The 22,604-nt window shown below is 36.8% G+C and overlaps 1 protein-coding gene across 2 annotated transcripts in view; it reads right to left on the bottom strand.

Moving 5' to 3' along the window:
• Positions 1-22,604, bottom strand: part of EFCAB6 (EF-hand calcium binding domain 6) — a 198,007-nt gene that overhangs the window by 163,738 nt on the left and 11,665 nt on the right. For both annotated transcript variants that reach the window (XM_051962249.1, XM_051962251.1), the window contains exon 2: positions 1,022-1,170. In XM_051962249.1, the coding sequence (XP_051818209.1) occupies positions 1,022-1,170 (149 nt within the window). The remainder of the gene's footprint in view (positions 1-1,021; positions 1,171-22,604) is intronic.

Below are 22,604 nucleotides of genomic sequence, written 5' to 3'. Positions count from 1 at the left end.
GACAGTGGGGATTCATTTGTAAACTGGGGACAAATGGTTCGTCTCGGGAGTGTCGCGTCTTAGCGTCATCCGGTCCCGCCACGCAGGTAGGTAACATGAACCTTCGTGTCCCCTCCGGCCCGGGGCCATCAGGGGTGAGTCTGGGAGGGGGAGGGGGAGAAAGATTCTCAGCCAGGAAGGAAGGGGAGGTCACCAGAAGCCTCGCATTGAGGGATGGGAAAGATTTCATTCCCAGGCCTCCAATCTTTTTTCTTTCCCCAAGTTCCCAAAAGCTGAAAATTGCTTTTGAATGATTTGGCCCTGTTTCAACCTCTAGGGGGACCGGCCTGAAGCCACCATCAATTAATTTATCTTTCTTTGAAAGTTAAACCATTTTTTAAAAAGGTACCAGGACATACTTTGTAAAAGAAAAAAATCCAATTAGCCTGCTAGCACTTCTTGGGAGGGAGACAAAGCAAAGTCTCTGGTAGTTGAGAAGAAAGTAGAAAAGGAGGCTAGTTGGGCATCAAGCACTGGATGAACCTGCCGGCATCCATTAATCCCGTTAGTTCTGCTCTCCCTCTTTTCAGCGGAAAGCCATGTATTGATCTAAGGACACTTGTGCTCCTCTTTCTCCTCCTTTTCTTCCTCCTCCTTCTCCTCCCTCATTGTAGACCAGTATGACACATAGAGGGAAAAGTTGTCCCAGAAAATACTGCTGATGGTCTCAGAGAGGAAAACCATTCAGTTAGATTCAGTCACCTAAAATGAGGACAGGAGAGAACAAGGAATTTCCCCTTCCGGCATCAATGAAAGCAATACCACCGTGACTCCATGTGTTCTATTCTATACAAAGACTGGAATCCCAGAATGTCAGCACGGAAGGCACCTCCAACAAAAGTCTCCCCAAATGTGCCATTTTCCAGATGAGGAAACCGAGTCCCAGAGGGAACATGGCTTTCCAGGACCACCAAGCCAGCAGTGACCGATTTGAAACCCAAACCTCACTGACCCTGCTTTTCTAACAGCCCTGGGTACTTACATGAAGATGACTTGACAAGACTTCTGCCAGTGTTAGGGGTAGTGATTCCAAGAGGTGAAGAATGAGGCCTTACATCTGCCTTGATCCCAGTAGTTGGGGAATTCAAATTCCCCAAATCCACAGAATTCACGACTGTTCGTATCACCTCCCTGGGACAGAAAGGAAAATAGCATCCATGAGTGGGGCGTCCCTGGGCCACGGTCTGGCTTCTGCTGCATGGAAACAGGAAGATCCACGGTATGGCCCACTCGTGATCTGCCTGTAGGGTCTGTGGGGGCCTTTATACACTGAGATTTGGGGGAGCCTCAACAGGCCCATTCACAGACTAAGAGCGCAATGATGGCATCTGTCCCAGCTTCATACCACCTTGGAAGCACCCAAAACTTGCAGACCCCCAGAATTAGTTCTCAAAAGAGCAGCACAACAAATCCTGAAATTTTTTGCCTCCACCCCTCCAAGTGGTCAGAGCCCAATTTTAATATAAAGTTCAAAGTCCAGAAATAGGCTGAAAAAGGTTCCAAGGGCAGAGCCAAGATGGCGGAGTAATGCCAAGAAGTCGCTCAAGCTTTTCTAGTTTCCCTCTAAAACCACATGAAACCAAGTCTATGAACAGAATAACATAATGAAACCTCTCTCCAGCTAAAGATAGATAGAAGGACTTCAAGAAAGGGCAGTCTCACTGGGGTGAAAGGGGTGTTTCAGCCCAATTCAGATGGTATCCAGCAAAACCACTAAGAGGGTCTTAATCACAGCAAACTAGCAACTGAGACCATCAATCCTGGCTCAATAGCAGAGCACACTTGGGGCTGGGGGGTAGGGGTAGCCTCCAATCCTAGCACAGAAGGCAAATTGCCAGTGTGGGAAATCAGGCTTTTGCTGGAGGGAGGGAGGAAGAGGGAGGGAAGGAGAGAGAGAGAGAGAGAGAGAGAGAGAGAAAGAGAGAGAGAGAAAGAGAGAGAGAGAAAGAGAGAGAGAGAGAGAGAGGAGAGAGAGAGAGAGAGAGAGAGAGAGAGACAGAGAGAGAGAGAGAAAGAGAGAGAGAGAGACCCACTGACCAGGTAGTACTTTCCTCTGCTATGAGAAAGTTACCAAACACAAGGGGCCTTGTGCTCAAAGGCAAGATCAGCTGCACAAAAAGCGTGGGACAGTACTCCCTGCACCCCAGTAGCAGAGTTCAATCTTAAAAATCACAAAATAGAAAAGAAAGAAAGAGAAAGAGAGAGAGAGAAAGAATAAAGAGAGAAAGAAAGAAAAAAAGAAAGGAGGGAAGGAAGGAAAGAAGAAAATGAGCAAGAAACAGAAAAGAACCTTAACTATAGAACTATGATGACAGGGAAAACCAAACTATCAACTCAGATGAAGACAAAATGCCCACAAGGGAAATCTCAAAGAGTGATATGAATTGGTCTCAAGCCCAAAGAGGCTTCTTGGAAGTGCTCATAGAATATTTTAAAAGAGAGAGATAAAAGAAATATGAGAAAAGAAATGAGAAGTATGCAAGTGAGAGAGTCAACATCTTGGAAAAGGAAATACAAAAATTGATTGAAAAAAACAATGCCTTCAGAAAACACAATAGGTCAAATGCCAAAAAAAAAAAAATCCACTGAAGAAAACACATTTTGAAAAGTAGAATTAAAAAAAAAAAAAGAAAGGCTAAAAAGGGAGCAAACAACAACAACAATAAAAGAACAACCATTAAAAAACCACTATGAGAGAGAATTATGGAAAGATGATGAAATGAGGCAGAAGATTATCTGGCTTTCTGAAATCTCTCTCCAAAAAAATTAATTAAAATTAAAAAATTATTAAAATAATGCCTCAAAGTGAATTTTAGAGTGGCAGTTAGAAAGTTAAGAGAAAAGCAGTCATCATTCTTTAAGAAGGGATGGGAGGATGTTAGGGGTTAGTGGTCTGGCTGAAAGTGAAATGTGCATGATCACCAACAACAAGATCTGGAAGTAGCAGTGCTGCATCCAGAGGATTCAGGACCTGGAGCATGTTGAGGTAAGGATCTAATAAGGGAAATACTAGGGTAGGGGAGCTCATCAGGAGAAATTGGTTGGCTTCTGCTGGCAACAGATATGGGGCCATTTCTGGGACTTAGGGAAGTGAGAACACTTGCCATACAATGGTGTAAGGGCTTTGGTTGCAGCTCAGGAGAGTAAAAGAATACATGAAATCACTCATAAACTAATGTGTAACCTGGAAGAGCAATGACCATACTTGGACTTGGATTGTAGCACATGGGAAAAACCAAAAGGATAAAAGCTCTTGGACAGCTCAGAAAATGAAAATGTAAAAAACCTTCCCCTACTCCCCAGGAGCAAAACCCAATCCAAAAAGCTAAGAAATATGTTGTTTAAAAAAAAGAAAAAGGAATAAATAATAGAAAAAGAATCCAACCATAGATGGTTACTATCTAATGATAAAGAAAATCAGAGTTCAAACTCAGAAAACAATATAGTCATAACAACTACTTATAAAGATTCAAATAAAAATATAACATATTCACAAGCCCAAAAAGAGTTCTTGGAAGAGTTTATAAAGGATGTTAAAAAAAAAAATAAGAGATTGGGAAAATTGGAGGGGGGGGGGGCGGAAAATAAGAGTAATGCAAGAAAATTATAAAATTATGAAAAGAAAGTCAATTGATTGGAAAAAGAGATTCAAAAAAATTTACTTAAGTAAATAATTCCTTAAAAATTAGAATTGGGGAAGGGGAGGCCAATGATTTCATAAAACATCAAGAAATAATAACACAAAATCAAAAGAATGAAAAAATTGAAAACATAAAATATCTCTTTGGAAAAACAACTGCCAGATTGAGGAAAGATGATGCAAGAATTGTTGAACTACCTGAAAGTCATGATCAAAAATGGTTACATTAATTGTATTAATTATATATTAAATTAATTATACATTAATTATATTAAAATGATTATCAAAAATTATACATCAAGAAGTGATTAAGGAAAAGTACTCAAGTTTTAGAACTAAAGGGCTAAATATTTGAATTGAAATTTAATTGAAAGAATCCATCGATCACATCTGGAAAGAAATCCCAACACAAAAACTCACAGGAACATTATAGCTAAATTTCAAAACTCCCAGGTAAAGGAGAAAAATATTGCAGGCTACTAGAAAGAAATGACCCAAATAATGTGGAACTATAATCAGGATAACACAATATTCAGCAGCTTCTACATTAAAATACTAAAAGGTATGGAGTATGAGAATTGGAGTTGGGTTTGCATTTAAGAATAACCCATGCTGAATGTAATCCTGCAAAAGAAAAATAGATATTTAATGAATTAAAGAACTTTTAGATATTCTTGAGGAAAAGAACTAAATTTAAAAATAAAAGAATCAAGAGATACATAAGAAGATAAACATGCAAGATTATAAAGAATTTAATTAAGATTAAACTATTTACTTTCTTAACTGGGAAAGTAATATTTGTAATTCTTAAAGAATGTTATCATTATTAGGGTCATTCAAAAGTGTATATACATAGAAAGATGGCTTGGGGTCAAGTTGATTATGATGCGATAATCTTAAATTTTAATATTTTATAAAAATACAAAAGTACAAAAAGGTAAAATGAAGCAAATCATCTCATATGAAAGAGGAGTAAATAGACAGACTAATTCAATGGAGGGAGTGAATGATGTTTTTTTGCAGAAACTTATTCTCATCAAAACTGGGTTAAAGAAGGAATAACATACGCATTTAGTTGGGTATAAAGGTTCTCCTTAACTTACAAAGAAAAAAGAAGGCAAGGAAATAGGAAAAGGGAAGAACTCTTAGAAGGTCAAGAAATAAAGCGTATAAGGGGATAAAATAAGGGAAGCAATTCAAAAGGATTTATGAATCGCTGAGGCAGTAGTAAGAAGCAAATTAGACTTTCTGATAAGGGAAAGGAGAAAGAGACAGAAAGAGAAAGAGGAGGAGAAAGAAAAAGATGAACAAAAACAAGAAGAGGAGGAGGAGGAAGAAGAGGAAGAAGGAAGAAAAGAAAAGAGAAAAGACAAGATAAGAGGAGAGAAGAAAATAAACAGTGAGGGAAAATATACAACTAGACAATATAATTTTAAATGAAAATGAGATAAACTCATCTAACAGATGATGAATACAGGTGAAAACAGAAATGAATAGCAGAATGCATCAAAAAACAGAATTTGACAATATATTGTTTACAAGAAATACAATTAAAAAATAGGGGCACATAGACTAAAAATAAAGGGATGGAGTAGAATTTATCATGCTATAGCTGAATTAAAAAATAAATCAGGGTAGAAATCATGATTTCAGACAAAGCAAAAAATAGATTTAATTTAAGAGGATAAAGTAAGGAAACTACATTTTGCTCAAAGGTTCTATAGACAATGAAAAAATATAGTAAACATTTATGTGCCAATGCTATAGCACCCAAATTTATAAAGGAAAAGGTAAATGAATTAGAGGTAGAAATAGCAAAACTATAATAGTGGGAGACTTTCACTTGCTCCTCTCAGAACTAAATAAATCTAATGAAAAAATAAGTAAGAAAAAATCAAGAGGATTAATAGAATCTTAGATAAAACAGAGATAACTGAGTCTATTAAATAGACATCTGGAGAGAAATGAATGGGAATAGAAAGGAAAATATCATTTTTTTCAGTGGTAAATGCACTTTTACAAAAACTGAAGTACATAAAAATCTTTTTGTTAAATGTAGGAAGGCAGAAATATTAAATGCATCTTTTTGAAATCATAATGCAATAAAAAATTATATTTAGTAAAGGATCATAGAAACAGATTAAAAATTAATTTGAAACTAAATGAGCTACTCTTAAAGAATGAGTGGGTCAAAGAAGAAATCACATAAAAATAATCTTATTGAAGAGAATATCAATAATGTGATAACATACAAAAACTTATGGGATGTAGCAAAATCAGTAATCAAAGGAAAAATATTATTAAATGCTTACATCAATAAAATAGAGAAAGAGCAGATCAATAAATTGAGTATACAATAACAATAACAAAAAAAAGAACAAATTAAAAATCCCCAAATAAACGCCAAATAAAAATTCCTGGAAATTAAAGGTGAAATTAATAAAATTGAATGTAAGAAAATCATCAAATTAGTAAACAAAACTAACTTGTTTTATGAAGAAAAACAATAAAATAAGACAAATAACGGTTTGTTAATTGTTAATGTCTTAATGTTAAAATGTTAATATGACTTTTTTAAAAAGAGAAAAAACTAAATCATTATTATCAAAAATGAAATAGGGTGAAGATCCAATTAAAGCAATTACAAGGAATTATTTTGCCCAAGTATATGCCAATAAATGTAATAATTTAAGTGAAATGGAAGAATACTTATAAAAATATAAACTACTAAGATTAACAAAAGAAAAAACAGAATATCTAAATAATCCTACTTTAGAAAAATAAATTGAACGGGCTATAAATGAACTTCCAAGAAAAAATTGGCAGGACCAGAAGCATTTACAAATTAATTCTACCAAAGTTTTAAAGATTAACTAATTCAATGTTAAATAAATTATTTGAAATAATGGGCAAAAAAAGTGTATAACTAAACACCTTCTATGAAATAAATATGATGTTGATACCTAAACCAGGAAAAAGCAAAAAGGTAGAAAGAAAATTGTAGACAAATTTCATTAATGAATATTGAAGCAATATATCATAAAGAATTTACATAGTAAGCAAGTGAGATTCATATCAGGAATGTAAGGCTGGTTCAATATAAATTAAACTATTAACATAGTTGATTATATCAATAACAAAATGAGGAATCACATGATTATATCAATAGATGCAGAGGGAAAAACTTATGACAAAATATTATACTTATTCATATTTTTAAAATTTGAAAGCATAGGTTTAAAAGGAGTTTTTCTTAAAATAATAAGAAACATTTACCTAAAACTATTAGCAAGCATTATCTGTAATAGGAATAAGCCAGAAATCGTTCCAGTAAAATCAAGAGTGAAGCAAGAATGCCCATTGTCATTAATATCATTTAATTTTGTAATAGAAATGCTAGCAATAGCAATATGAAAAGAAAAAGAAATAAGGAAACAGCATGGGCAATGAAGAAATTAAAATTGTCTCTTTTTGCAAATGATATGATAGTATACCTGGAAAATCCTAGTGATTCAACTTAAAAAAGTGAATTATTTATTTTAACAAAGTAGCAGAATATAAAATAAGGCCACATAAGTCATAAGCATTTCTATATATTATCAACCAAGCCTCTCAAGAAGTTATTTCATTTTAAATAACCATGGATAATATAAAACACCTGGGAATATATCTGCTAAGACAATCCAAAAACTATATGAACATAATTATAAAACATTTCTTATGCAAATAAAGATTTAAATAATTGGAGAATGAACTAGTGAAAAGTGAAATGAGCAGAACCAGGAGAATATTGTACACAGTAAGAGCAATATTATATAATTTACTATGATTGAGTTAGCTTCTTTGATTAAGACAATGATTCAAAACTATAATTATAAAGGATTTATGATGAAAAAAAAGTGCTATTCACTTCCAGAAAAAAAAAAAAAAATTGATGGAATCTGAACATAGATTCAAGCATACGTGAGGTTTTTTTTTTTTTTTTTCTCACTTTCCTTGGTTTTGGTTTTTGGTTTTTTTGTTTTTTTTGCTTTTTTTCCAGCATTTTTTAAATTAAAATTAAAAAAATAATCAGAGAAATATTCATTGTTTATGGGTAGACCAAGTCAATATGATAAAAATGATAATTCTTCTTAAACTAATCTACTTCCTGACTACAAAATTCATTTGGAAGAAGAAAAGGTCAAGAATATCAAAAGAATTTATGAAAAAAAAATGTAAAGACAGGAGGTCTAGCAGTACTGGATCTTAAACTTATTATAAAGTACTAATTGTCAAAATTACTTAGAACTGGTTAAGAAACAGAATGATGGATGAGTGGAATAGAGTAACATACATGCAACACACAGTAGCAATTGGTTATAATACCCTAGTATTTGATAAATACAAAGATCTAAATTTTTGAGACAAGAACTCACTATCCAGTAAAAATCTGCTGGGAAATCTGAAAAGTAGGCCAACACAAGCCATGTATAAATCAATATCTTACACAATTTTCAAAGAAGGAAAAATGGATACATGAGAAACATAAAAGATGCTATCACAAGTAAATTAGAAGATCACAGAACATATTACTGATCAGATTTATGAAAAAGAGGAGGATGTATGAATAAACAAGAAATAAATGCATTATAAGATATAAAATGGATAATTTTAGTTATATTAAATTTTAAAAGTGTAATTAAAAATAAAACCAATGTAGCCATGATTAGAAGGAAAGCAGAAAATGGGATGGAGTTAGAAGAGGGTGGAATTTTATAGCTAGTTTCCAGATAAAGGTTTCATGTTGCAAATACATAGAGAACTGAGTCAAAATTTTAAGCATATGAGTCATTTCTCAATTGGTCAAAGGATATGATAAGGAAGTTTTCAGAAGAAGAAATGAAAGTTATATATAGTCATATGAAAAATACTCTAAATATTTTTCATTAGAAAAATGCCCGCTAAAACAGCTCATAGACACTGTCTTACACCTATCAGACTGGCTAAAATGATAGAAAGGAAAAATGACAAATAGTAGGGGGATACAGAAAACTTGGAATACTTAATATACTGTTGGTAGAATTTTGAACAGATTCAATGATTTTGGAGAGCAAATAGGAATTACGTCCAAAGAGTTACCAAAGTTTGTATATTTGTTGCAGGTGACTGAGCACTCAATGCAGCCTCTGAGGTTGAGATATAAGGAACAGTATGGATCGATTCCCTGCCAGATAGTTGTGCTAATTATGGCTTGAAACTCACTACCAAGAAAACAGAGATTCTCCACACTATCCATACATGGAACTATTGGCTACAGCAAATGGAGAAAATTTTAATGCTGTGGATAAGTTCACTTACCTTGGCAGTATACTTTCCAGGACTGTGTATTTAGATGGGGTTGATGCATGTATTGCCAGAGCTAGATCGGAGTTTAGGAGGCTACAAAGGAAAAGTATGGGAGAGAAGAGGTATTAGGCTGCCTACCAAACTAAAGGTCTACAGAGTGCTGGTCTAATTGTTGTATGCCTGTGAAACCTGGACAGTGTACCAGCATCATGCCAGGAAACTGAATCATTTCCATTTGCATTGCTTTAAGAAGTTTCTGAAGATAAGATACCAGACACTGAGGTCCTTTCTCGAGCAGAACTGCCAAGCATTCAATTCTACTTCGGAGAGTACAAATCCAATGGGCTGGCCATATTATTCAAATGGCAAAAGTACATTTGCCTAAAAGACTATTTTATGGAGAACTCACAAAAGGTAAGTGCTCACACAGTGGTCACAAAAGGCAATACAAATACACTGTCAAGGTCTCTCTAAAGAACTTCAATATCAGTTTGAGATATGGGAGACAATGGCACAGAACAGCATGGCATGTCTGCATCAAAGAGACAAACACAGGCAAAGCAGGAGCACCGTAGCATAAAGTTAATATGAGTTGGGCAAATCCAGATGTGCGAGTCTCCATCTAAATGTTCTAAGGGACAATTTGTGCCCAAGCTGTAGTAGTGTCTTCTGAACTTTCAGTGGACTGATCAGCTACAGTTTTCCACACTGTCCCCTAACCCCAATATCATGATGTCATTGGTCCATTTCAAAAATGAAGGCCTAACAGCCATCACTATTAGATCTGATCAAGAAAAAAGGAAAAGAACCTGCACATTCTAAAATATTTATAGCAGCTCTCTTTGTGGTAGCAAAGAACTGGAAATTTAAAGGATGCCCATCAACTGGAGAAATAGAAGAATAAGCTGTGATATATAATTGTGCTGAAATACTACTATACTGCAAGAAATAATAAGCAGATTGATTTTTTTAATGGAAAGATTTGTGCAAAATAAGGAAGAATGAAGCAAAAACAAGAGAACATCAAATATAGTAAAAGCAATAATGTTCAAAGAGTAACTGTAAATGCCTAAGCTATTCTGAGTAATATGAACATTCAAATCACCTATGAAGGATAAATGCTCTCCACTTTCAGAGAAAGAACTGACATATGGAAATGTATGTTCCACATCTATCAAATATATATGTTAAACATTGATCTTCTCTCATTTAAGAGGAAGAAGGAGGAAAGAAGAAGGCAAATCTGAACTCAAAATGTAGTAAAAAAATAATAATAATAATAAAGATTTTAAAGCACTATGTTGGTAGGTAAGACCAAGACATAAACCTAAATGAACTACAATGTAAAAAAAAGGTCTCAAATAAAAAATACTAATTGGAACCTAGCCTAACAAGAATTCCTGGGGGAAATTTTTTTAAAGATATGAATGGTAGAGGGAATAATTGGGAAAGAAATTACAGTTGTGCAAGAAAATAATAAAAAGAAAATTAAATGCTTAGTAAAAGAAGATCAAAAAATATTAATGAAAATTATACTTTAAAAAACCTAACGATAAAAAATGTACAAAAATTCACTGAAGAAAAGAATTCCTTAAAAAGCAGAATAGGTCAAATGGAAAAGGTAGTGCAAAAAATTAATGAAAAAAGAACTACTTTAAAATAATTGGCCAAATGAAAAAGAAGATACAAAACTTCACAGAAGAAAAGAATTTCTTTAAAAAGCAAAATTGAACAAATGGGGAAAGAAGTACAAAATCTCAATGAAGAAAAAATTCCTTAAAAATTAAAATTAGGAAAGTGGAAGCTACAGACCCCATAAGTCCTCAAGAAACAATGAAATGAAAAGAATGAGAAATAGAAGAAAAAGTAAAATACTTCACTGGAAAAACAACTGACCTGGAAAATAGACAAGAAGAAATATTTTAATAATTATTGGACTATCTAAAGCCAAAGAAAGAGCCTAGACATCCAAGTTTTTCTGAAATCAGCCTGTTGATCATTTCTTATCGAACAATAATATTCCATTACGTTCATATACCATAACTTATTCAGCCATTCCTTAACTGATGGCCATCCATTTAATTTCCAGTTTCTTTCCACCACCACAGAAAAACTGCTTACAAACATTTTTGAACATGTGAGACCTTTTCCCTCTTTTATGATGTCTTTGGGATAGAGATCCAGTAAAGACATTTCTGGATGAAAGAGTATACATAATTTTATATCCCTTTGGGCACAGTACCATACTGCTTTCCAGAATGGTTGAATCATTTCACAACTCCATCAACAAGCATTTGTGTCCCAGTTTTCTCACATTCCTTCCAACATTCATCATTATCTTTTCTTGTTATTCTAGCCAATCTGAAAGGTGTGAAGTAGTACCTCAGAATAGCCTTAATTTTCATTTCTCTGATCAATAATGATTTAGAGCATTTCTTCACATAAGTATAACTGGCTCTAGTTTCATCATCTGGAAATTGTCTGAAAAAACACTATTAGTAATCATAAATATGAATGAGATGATTCACCCATAAAAGGGAAGCAGATAGAAGAATGAATTAGAAACCAGAATTCAACCATGTTATTTAAAAGCAACACACTTGAAATAGAAAGATATGCAGAGTTAAAATAAAGGACTGGAGCGAATCTCATATGCATCAGAAAATTTGGGAGGGAATAAAGGACTGGAGCGAATCTCATATGCATCAGAAAATTTGGGAGGGAAAGGCAGGGGTAGCAATCATGATCTCAGACAAAGGAAAAGTACAAATTGACCTAATTGAAAAGGATAACCAGGGAAATTGTATTTTGCTAAAAGGTACCATAGTAATATCAAAAAGTTTTACAAGTTTCTCTGATAAAGGCCCTATTTCTTAAATATAAATGAAATCGAATTTCTTTAAAAAAAAAAAAAAAAAAAAAAAAGAGTATTCCCCAATTGATAAATGGTCAAAGGAGCTGAACAGGAATTTTGAAGAAATCAAAACTATTTAGTCATATGAAATAATGCTCTAAATCACTATTTATTAGAGAAGTGCAAATTAAGTGATACTTAATCACAAATCTGTGATATTACCTAAATACTTATCACTAACAAATGATGAAGGGAATAAAGGAAAATAGGTACACTAATGCATTGTTAATGGGGTTCTTGTCCAACCTTCCTGGAGATCAATTTAGAACTATTGACAAAAGACTATAAAACTGTATATACCTTTTGATACAGCAAATCCACTCCTAAGTCTGTATCCCAAAGAGATCAAAGAAAAGTACCTATATGTTTAAAATATTTATAGCAGATCTTTTTTGTGTGCCAAAGAATTAGAAATCAAGAAGATACTCATCGATTGAAGAATAGCTGAACAAGTTATAGCATATGATTGAATGAAATATTATTGTGCCATGAGAAATTATGAGGGTAACGATTTCAGAAAAAACATGGGAAGATGCATATGAATGGATGCAAAGCGAAATGTTAGGAACCAGGAGACCATTATGCACACTAACAGTAATGTCATAATGATGATCAATTGTGAAAGACTTGGATAATCTGATCAATATAAAGATCCAAGATAATTCCAAAAGACTCATGATTTTAAAAACAATGTTACTCACCTTCAGAGAAAGAATTGATGGATTCTGAGTGCAAATTGAAATAAATATTTCCCATTTCCTTTATTTTGTTGCTTTTTAAAAATATGGCTAATATGGAAATGTTTTAACCTATTTCACATGTATAACTGATATCATGTTGCTCATGTTCTTAGTGTGTGGGAAGGAGGGAAAGAATTTGGAGCACAATTTTTTTAAAAATGTTAAAATAAATAAATAATGAAAAATTTTAAATGTGTAGCAAGCAACTCCAGAATTATGTACAAAGAAGTAGTTGATTTTGTTACAAAATCAGGGACAAAATGACTCGTGTGAATGAAAGGAATTGACTGGTAGGTCACCCCACCTCTTAACCTACAATGCACAACTACAATCTGAGTAAACATGACCCTCACCAATTGATGAGATCTCTTTCCATAAATATAGAGCAAGAGAGTTCAGTCACAGACACTACTTCCTTTCAATTACATGGACATTTATTAAGCACTTACTATTTGTAAGGCATTTTGCTTGGGAGGAAAAAACCATGAAGATACAGATCCTGCCTTCAAGAAGGCAATAAAGATATGTAGAAAGAACTATGATACAAGACAGAATATGGTTAAGTGCAATAGAGATGTCCAAAGAGCCAGTGAAATGAAAGCTAGCATAACTCGATGAAGGCTTCAAGGGAGAGATGGCATCTAATTTGGGACTAAAAGGAATGAAGGGATTTCAGCCATGAGGGACTGATAGAATATGGGACTCTAGATTAAGAGATGGAAGGTACACAGAGGCCGCCAAGTACAACCCCCTTATTTTAAAGATAAAGAAATTAGAAGTTCAGAGAAGCCATATAATATGTCCAAGGTCATGTAGAGAAGCAAGAGGATTGCCCAGAATTTGAAACCAGGGCCTCCAATTCAAAACCCAATCTTCCATGCCACTGTTCCATATTATTCCATTCTAGGCATGAGGGGAAACATAAGCAAAAGTATAGAGATAGGAGAGAGCAGGAACTAGTGAACAGTCTAGTTTCCAACCTGACAGACTGGAAGAATGTTGGAACCATCAAAAGAAAGAGGGACATTTGGCACCAAAAATAGTACTTAGGTTTAAAATTCAGTTGCTTAAAATAGGAGAGGGAAGATTCAAGGCTCTCCCCCTCTACTTCCACATTATAACATGTGAGGCAAAAGTAGAGTGTGTTGAGCTTGAAAAATTGCATTTGAAAAGGTGCCAGATTAAGAGTGTCTTGACACCATAATACAGAGCTTCCGGGAATGAGAAGAGGACCCAAGTGTTTGCAGGATAGCTGAAGAGGAGGAAAGGGATGCAAGAGATGCTATTGAAGAAAAATTGACAGGATTTGCTAAGTCATTAGACTGAAGTTAGGAAGAATAAATGATTCCAAAATTGCCAGGCCTGGATAACTAGAATAGCCATGTCATCAACAGAGGAGAGAAGGATGTAGAGAGAGGATTTGGGGAGATGAGAAGCTCAATTTGGTTCATGATGAATTTCAGGAGCCAATAAAGCATCCACACAAAGAGTACAACTGGAAAGAGTACAACAGGCCAAGGTGGATGCATCCATGTGGAGGGATCACTGAAGTCATTGGAGTGAAAAAAAGAAATTATGGGAGCAGATGAGCTTCTTAATGGAGAGAGTGAAAAAAGAGAAAGCCAAAAAGTCAGGAAAGAAATTTGGAGAACCCCATTCAGAGTTGAAGAAGGAGTCAGCAGCTCCAGGAGCCCAGAAGATCAGAACTCAAGGATCATAGCAATTGGATCATGATAAGGTATTCACTTTATGCAATAGACATGTGAGCTCATATTTTGCATGACTTCACATGTAATTTCTCAAGAGGGAAGGGGATGGGAAGAAAGGGAGAGAAACCAGAACTCAAAATTTTAAAAACAGATGTAAAAAATTGTTTCCCATGTAACTGGGAAAATAAAACAGTAAGCCATGTCAGCTCTGGGCTCTAGCAGGGAGAAGAAAATAGTCAACAGTAACTGAGAAAAGACTCAAGGAAAGCCGAAGACATAAAGAGATTGTAAACTTCTTGAAAGAAGAGAATTTTTAAAAATTGTTTCTATATCCATAATGTCTTGAATACAGGAAGTATTAATACATTAATACAACCAAATGCATTAAGAACCTATACAGACTTAGAGAAGAAGGGGAAGGGGAAAGGAGTGTTCAAGGTTCTAGGTTCTGAGCCACACTCATAGAGCCACACTCTATGAAGAGGGCACTGTGTCTCTCTTCCTGCAGACTAGGGTCACACTGGACTATCTCCAGTCTTTCAGCCCTTCTCATTTTCCACCTTGGCTCAGGGATCATCACCAGCAGCTCAGAAATCACATACACCACTTCTTTTGTCATACTTGGACAATATCCATCCAGATCTGTTGATATGAATGAATTCACTGAGAATAGCTAGGTTTTTTTAAAAATGAATCTCTTTCCCAAACTGATGGTTCCTCTTCTTAATGTGGAAAAGGCAGTTATGTCACTCTGCTTTCTCCCCATTGTGGTCCTGTCTACCGAGGAGAGGTCCTAGCCCTTCCTCAACCCTCCTTCTGCGCTCAGGATAACTAAGAGAGTTCATTAACATACCTGATGCCGCCATCCTGAGAAGATGTGTGCTTTCTGCTGATCATTCTTGGCTTTCCACCCTGGATGTGTCTTTCTATAGTCTAAGTTCATCCATGAGTTAGTTCCCTGTGTATCCATACTAGTCTCCTCAGAAAAATGCCTTCTTTGCTTCTTCCCTTTGCCATCAAATTTTTATTATTAAAAGCACCCCATTTTTCTTGGGCTATCTCCTCCTGACCAATTTGGAGCCTCACGATGCTACCTGTCCTTCCTCTGAATTCTCTCAGCTCTCAAGAAAGGCATGAACTTTCCCTTCCTTACCAAGTATGACCTTTTAATAAGTCACTTCCTCCCAAACTTCCCATTATGTCAAAATTAGCAACAAGTTCTTCTCTTCAACTAGTTCAGAAGCAGGTAAAGAATCAAGTTCCCTTTACCACTTTTTTCTTTTTTTGAAGAATTAAATCAGCATTAAGACAACTTTAGGCAATAATAGTTGCTATTCAGTCCTTTTTGTGGTGGCAAGGAACTGGAAACTGAGTGGATGTCCATCAGTTGGGGAATGGCTAAACAAGTTATAGAATATGAATGTGATGATCATTTCCGAAAGGTCTGGAGAGACTTGCATGAATTGATGCTAAGTGAAATGAGCAAAACCAGGAGATCATTGTACATGACAATAACAAGATTACAGATGATCAATTCTGATTAACTAACTCTTTCCAACAAATAGATAATTCAGGCTAGTTCCAATGGTCTTGTAATGGAGAGAGCCATCTGCATCCAGAAAGAGGATTGTGGGGACTTTAATGTGGTTTGCAGTATTTTCACCTTTTTGTTGTTTCTTGTGCAGTATAATAAATGTGGAAATATGTATAGAATTGCACATGTTTAACTTATATTGAATTACTTGTGAGGGGAAGGTAGGGAGAAAAATTTAGATTTTGCAAGGGTGAATGTTGAAAACTATCTTTGCATATATTTTGAAAATAAAAGGCTATTTTTAAAAATTAAATAACAGTTGCTAATTTCAAAGTTATTAAATTATCCATACCTTTGACCCAGAAATACCAATACCAAGTCTATATCCCAAAGAGATCAAGAAAAGGAGAAAAGAAATGTATAAAAATATTTATAGCAACTCTTTATGTGATAGCAAAAAATTGGAAACCAAAGAAGTACTCATCAGTTGGTAGCTGAACAAGTTATGCTATATGAATGTAATGAAACACTATTGTGTTATAAGAAAGGATGAAGGAGATGCTGTCAGAGAAACCTGGGAAGATCTGTATGGTCTGATGCCCAGTAAAGTAAACAGAAACAAGAGAATAATGCATAAAATAACAACAATACTATAAAAACAAACAACTTCAAAAAACTTGGGAACTCTGACCAAGACAATGACCAACCATAACTCCAAAGGACTCATGATGAAACATGTTAATCATTTCCTGAAAGAAAAGTGAAGGACTCAGATTGCACTTTGGACATTATTTTTAACATTGTCCATCTAGGAATTTGTTTTGCTTGACTATATTTTTAATGGGTGAAGGTATTCTTCTACTTTATTCAATGAGGGTGGGGTGAGAAAAGGACTTAGAAAGGCATATCTGAAAATAAAATAAAATTCAATTTTTAAAAAGTTTCCAACTACTCTGTTTTTAGCGAGAAAGAGAGAGAGAGAAAGAGCTGCAACTAATGTCCAAATAGTTCAAATTCCCCATAATCTATGCTTGTGTATCAGTTTAATTTCTTAAGCATATCCATTTCCTCTTTCTGGCTAGATAGTATATAACATATTCCCTCCATAATATTACTTCTATTTCTTTCTTCAATGATTCTTACCCAAATGTCCTTCATCATGGTCCCCCTAGAGTTTAAAGGTTTCCTCTGTTTGTCTTCTTGATATACATTACTCCACTGATTTTTTTTAATCTAATAGCTTCCTTTTCAATAAAATATAAATTTTCATTGCCATATTCCACTCAGGAGCAACATTTTGTAAAGTTTCATGATAACTATTAGGTCAAATTTACCTCATTGGGACAGGATCTCATTTTATTTACTCCCCAGATTCTGTGCATTTCTATAAAAATATGGATAAAATATGTCCATACAGACATGGATAGCTCAGGTTCATGAAAGGAAAAGGCAAAATGTGAGGGTTACCTAGATTTAAAAGTTAATAGGGAAGGAATGGTAAAATAAGCAACAGCCCTGGAACCAGGAGGATCAGAATTCAAATCCAGTCTCAGATACATACTAACAATAGGATCCTGCACAAGTCACTTAATTCCAACTCTCTTCAAAAGTAGAGAAGATGGCATGGTTTAACTGGCTGAATAATGAACTAAGACCATGCGTGAAGGGAAGTTAAAGCTACAAAGGGATTAATGAAGTAGAAGAATGGGGAGATTTTAAAACTGTGAAGACGAAAAAGAGCAAGTTCGAGGGGAATAAGGGATTGGGAGAGAAAGGAGATAAAAGGACAAAATATTATGGTTAGAGGGAGATATGTCAGTGCTATAACTTCAACTGATCGAGTACTCACAGGAAGGCTGTTAGGTAATCAGGCAAGAGCATATTATCCCCATTTAATAGGTAAGAAAGCTGAGGTTAAATGATTTGCCTGAGCCTATATAACTTTTAAGCTATAAGGAACTATGATTCCAATCCTGATTCCTAAATCAAATACAATGTGCTGCCTCTCTCCTCTGACACCTTTTATTTAATATATGATGTGGCTAAATACATTTACAATTCATAGATTTTTAATTATGCATTTTTTACATCAAACTCAGTGCCTAACATGCACTCCCCCATTGAATCTCTCTTATAATAAAGAAAAAATTGAGCAAAACTGAGCAACAAAATCACTATGTCTGACATCATAGGCAACATTCAAAAACACAAACTAGGTGGGAGGGCTAAAAACAAGAGTCCCTATTTAACAACTGCTGAGAAAACTGGAAAGTATGTGTTTATGTGTGTATGTGTGAACTTTATATTTAGCTATATGTCCATTTGGAGCTCACATAGCTAAACATAAAGTTAATATACAAGATATAGAGAGACAGAAAGAGAAAGAGAGAGAGAGAGAGAGGAGAGAGGAGAGAAAAGAGAGAGGGGGTGGGAGAGAGGAGAGAAGAGAGAGGAGAAAAAAGAGAGGAGGGAGAGAGGAGAGAGAGAGCAAGAGAAGGAGAGAAGAGAAAAAAGAGAGAGAGGAGAGAGAGAAGAGAGAAAAGAGAGAGAAGAGAGGAGAGAGAGACAGAAAGAGACAGAGAGAGAGATAAGAGAGGGGAGAGAGAGAGAAAAGAGAGAGAAGAGAGAGAGAAAAGAGAGAGAAGAGAGAGAGAAAAGAGAGAGAGAAGAGAGAAAAGAGAGAGAGAGAGAGAGAAGAGAGGAGAGAGAGAGAGAGAAAGGAGAGAGAAGAGAGGAGAGAGAAGAGAGGGGAAAGAGAGAGAGAGAGAGAGAGAGAGAGAGAGAGAGAGAGAGAGAGAGAGAGGAAGGGAGGGAGGGAGGGAAGGAAAGAAGTTTACAGTTGTACTGAAGAGTCAAACTAAAGAATTTGAACTCTATTTGAAAGGAAAAAGGACCCAACTCAATGATGACTCTGAGTCTATTACTAATCATCAAGCATTGATTGAGCGATCCCTGTGTATCAGGCCCTGTCCTGGACGCTAAGACAAGACAAAAATGAAATCACCTGGCCTCATGGAGCTTTCCTGATCAAGCCAAAGTACCAATAACAGAATTACAGTGGGAAGAGCACTAAAGGCTGACAGAGGATGGAGAGCTTGTAGGGACTTCAGGGCTCCAACGCCCTCATTTTGTGCAGAGGAGACTGTAGCCTTGGAGGGACAGGGACTAAAAACAAGGTCTCATAGCCAAAAGCACTAGTACAGACACGAAAGAACCTGCTGCCTGATCATCAGGAAAGTGAGTGCTGTCTGCATCTGACCTAGCTGGCGCTGGACGTACATTATTTATTTGCACCAGCTCTCAGGTTCCTTATGTGAAATAAATCTCTGTGGTCCTTGAAGTCCAGTACAAATAGGAGATTTCATTAATATGTAGAACTCCTTCAGGTAACTCAGGGAAACGTGGCTTTGGGCAGTTTGGAGACGGCTGAGAAGCTGGGAGGGGGAGCTGTCTCCCACAGCCAGTCCTGGCTTCCTGGCCTGGAAAGGCCAACTTTCCTTTCCCCCCAGATCTCCGGGATTCTTCCCAGCTCTAACATCCCATGTGCATGACATGTACCTCGCACACTGAACATGTTGTATTTCTTTCTCTGCCCAGGTCAATCGCAAATGCCTTAAACAAGCAGTTCAGGGAGAACACCCCATTTAGAACTAAGAGACGGATGTCGCCCTCTCCTTCACTACCACATGCTCTAAGTTTCAGTTTTCCCCCCTGTAAACTTCTAAGATCCCTTCTGGTACCAAGGCATTGGAGTCAAAGCCCAGTCGGCTGTTTAATAATGTGCAACCCTGAACAACCACTGCCCCTTTGTGAGACTCGGCCGCCACATCTGTAAATGACAGGATTGGACTAAATGACACTTAAGGTTCCTCCTAGTTCTAAAATCCTAAAATCTGCAAAGCTCCGAGCATTATATTGTGCTGTTATCATTACTCTGCTGCTAAGATCCTCCTTGCTACCCACTGCTGATTAAAAACGCTCGGGCCTTTGCTGCACAATGAGTCTTTCAGCTGCGCGGGTCTCGGCTATAACTACATACCTTGTTGTGGTTATTGCTGAGGAGAATGTAACTGTTTAATTTCTCCATAAATTCTCTCCCTAATAGCAACAAGGCCTTCCAGGGCTTTGGCCTCGTGCCTTATTGCACCACCCAAGGAGAGGCATAATCACCAGAAATGCACTTCCTGTTGTGTATTTTATTACTCCGATACAGAGTGTTACAAACCGGAGCGCACTTAGTTGGAAAGGGCACAGATGAGGAAGGAAGACCTCAGTGGGACCATCGGGAGCAGGAGGAGGAGGACCAGGAGGATCCATCTGCTGGTTGTCTCTAATTTCAATATCTATTAGTCCTGGGGTCATAAAAGGAACTGATCATAATTGCTTATTGAGCTGAATAGAATTGAACCGCATCTCAGATTAGAAAAATGAGAGTTCCAAATAAATACAGCGGGTGACTCTCAAAATGGCGCCACTCTGTGAACATTTGGTAGAGTCCTCCTGCCATGTCAGGGATGTCTACCCAACTCTCCCTACATTTAAATGTTAACATGATTCTGCAGTGCCCTTCCTGAGCTTGGCATTGCCAGAGCATCAAATTGTAAAAAGGTGACTCTTGGGCACTCAGGAAGGGAAGTGAGGATTCCTCTGAGCCAGCATGGATTCACTAAAGAAAAATCCCATCAATGAGCCCACCTTCATAGAAGACCGAAGCCCCCAGGGAAGAAGGTGGCAGCCCAGCCCCCTCTGCCCTGCTCAGATCACATAGGGAGTATTACACGCCCAGTTCTGTCTGGACAATGGCAAGTGATGAGGCGCTGACAAACTGGACCGTGTCCAAGGAAAGAAGACCTGGACCTTGGCAGGATCCCCAACCAGGCCATACAGCAATCATTAGCTCTCAAAAATCCATGACTCTATGCCCCAGGACGTAGCCTGATAAAATATCTGAAGAAGACTCAAGTATTTGCCTACAAATGTTTGAATTATTGTCCCTTTCCTTTACTACTAAAAGTGTTTGTTTTGGGGAGACCAGAAGCCTGAATTTGAGACCACCTTATGCATCTTCTATCGACTTCAGTAGATAATTCAGTAGAATTTTCAGCCATGCAAACCTACTTGTCCTTTCTCATGGCTCTTAAAAGTCTGTCTTCCCAAAACCTGCCCCATCTCTCAGATGGGCCCACCCTCCTCCTCCTCATTTCTCATAGGTACTAGGATGGTATGGTCACTTCCTCTCAAAGTTTCTTATTCATCACAATCAGGTCCAGAATAGTCAGGGGGGCAGGGGGTGGGGGTGGGAGGAGAGGAAGAGGAAGGGAAAGGAAAGATAATAAGCATTTATACAGCTCTCACTATGTGCCAGTGCTAAGCATTTTACAAATATTATTTTATCTGATATGAATAACATATTGTTTTGTATACCCCTTAAAAGATACCATCTTCTCTTTCATACTTGGATGATCATTTTTCAATCTGGTTGGTTCCCTTTGTCATCCTCTGTATTTCATGTTCTGCATTGATCAACCTGACTCTAAATAGGACACAAAGGCTGCCCCAGTCTGACTAGGGGCTTGCCCGCCCAAGGGCTCCAGGACACACAGAAGAAGAGGTGTGCCATCGAGCCATGGCGGCAAGGCCATTCATTGTGAAGCTTCAGCAAGACAATAGAAAACAACCCGCAAACCTGACAACCTGATACACGTCTCTACCCTCTTCAGTCTTGCTCCTTGAGCTCTGACCCAAAATTCAAAGTCCATTTCCCTCCCCTCTCTTGGCAACCAACTATTCATTCCCACATCCTCCTTTTTCCCTCTGATGGAGGCACATCTTTAAGTGTCAGATTTTGAGGATATCCAATGTACAAACAACCAAGACGTGTCTCTAGAGGGAAAAAGACACATTGGTGCCCCAACCCGGAGGCTTTAGGAGGAAAGTAGTCATTGTCTTGTGGCTGGTAGGGGGTGGAGTGAAAATGGTGGCCCCTAAACATTTGGGACAGGATGATTATGAGTACTCAGCACAGGTGTGTCCAGGTAGAAGCACTAGGAACCTCAGGGGATCACGCATGGGAAGGTAGGCAGCTGGTATAGTGGATAAAGCACTGGCCCTAAAGGCAGGAGGACCTCAGTTCAAATGTGGCCTCAGACACTTAACATGTCCTAGCTGTGTGACTCTGGGCAAGTCACTTGACTCCAATTGCCTCTCTCACACATGGATTATCAGACAATGTAAGGCCCCAGATGGAATGCATTTTGGAACTCAAAGCTAGTCCCCACAAAACACTGTCAGTATTTTTGAATGCTGGGATAATGAAGCCTTAGATGCACTGCTTTCTATGTTTCTTCTGTCATCTTTTAAGTGGGATTTGGTAATCAGGCTGCATAAGGCTGAGGAGCTCTCAAATTTCATTCTAGATTGTTCCCCAAAGAAGGAAACATGCATCTCAACTGATCCCATCCAATTGGTAAGTGTTCATGCCCATTTCTCTCTGCAGAAAGCTACTCTTTTCCAGCACTTAGCTCCTTTTCCTGTGACCCATCCCAAAGGTCCTCCTTCCCAATGGCATTTATGGAACTTCACATTTATTTCATGTAACTTAGTGACTGTCCTCCTTCTTCTCCTCCTTGGAAACTGAGAAGCAGAGGAGTGGCAAGAGATCCAGCTCCATCCTTTGTGAGAAGAACCTCAGATGGGGGAT

The sequence above is a fragment of the Antechinus flavipes genome, chromosome 5 (genome assembly GCF_016432865.1).
Source record: "Antechinus flavipes isolate AdamAnt ecotype Samford, QLD, Australia chromosome 5, AdamAnt_v2, whole genome shotgun sequence".
NCBI lineage: Eukaryota > Metazoa > Chordata > Mammalia > Dasyuromorphia > Dasyuridae > Antechinus > Antechinus flavipes.
This window is presented reverse-complemented; position numbering and strand designations above follow the sequence as displayed.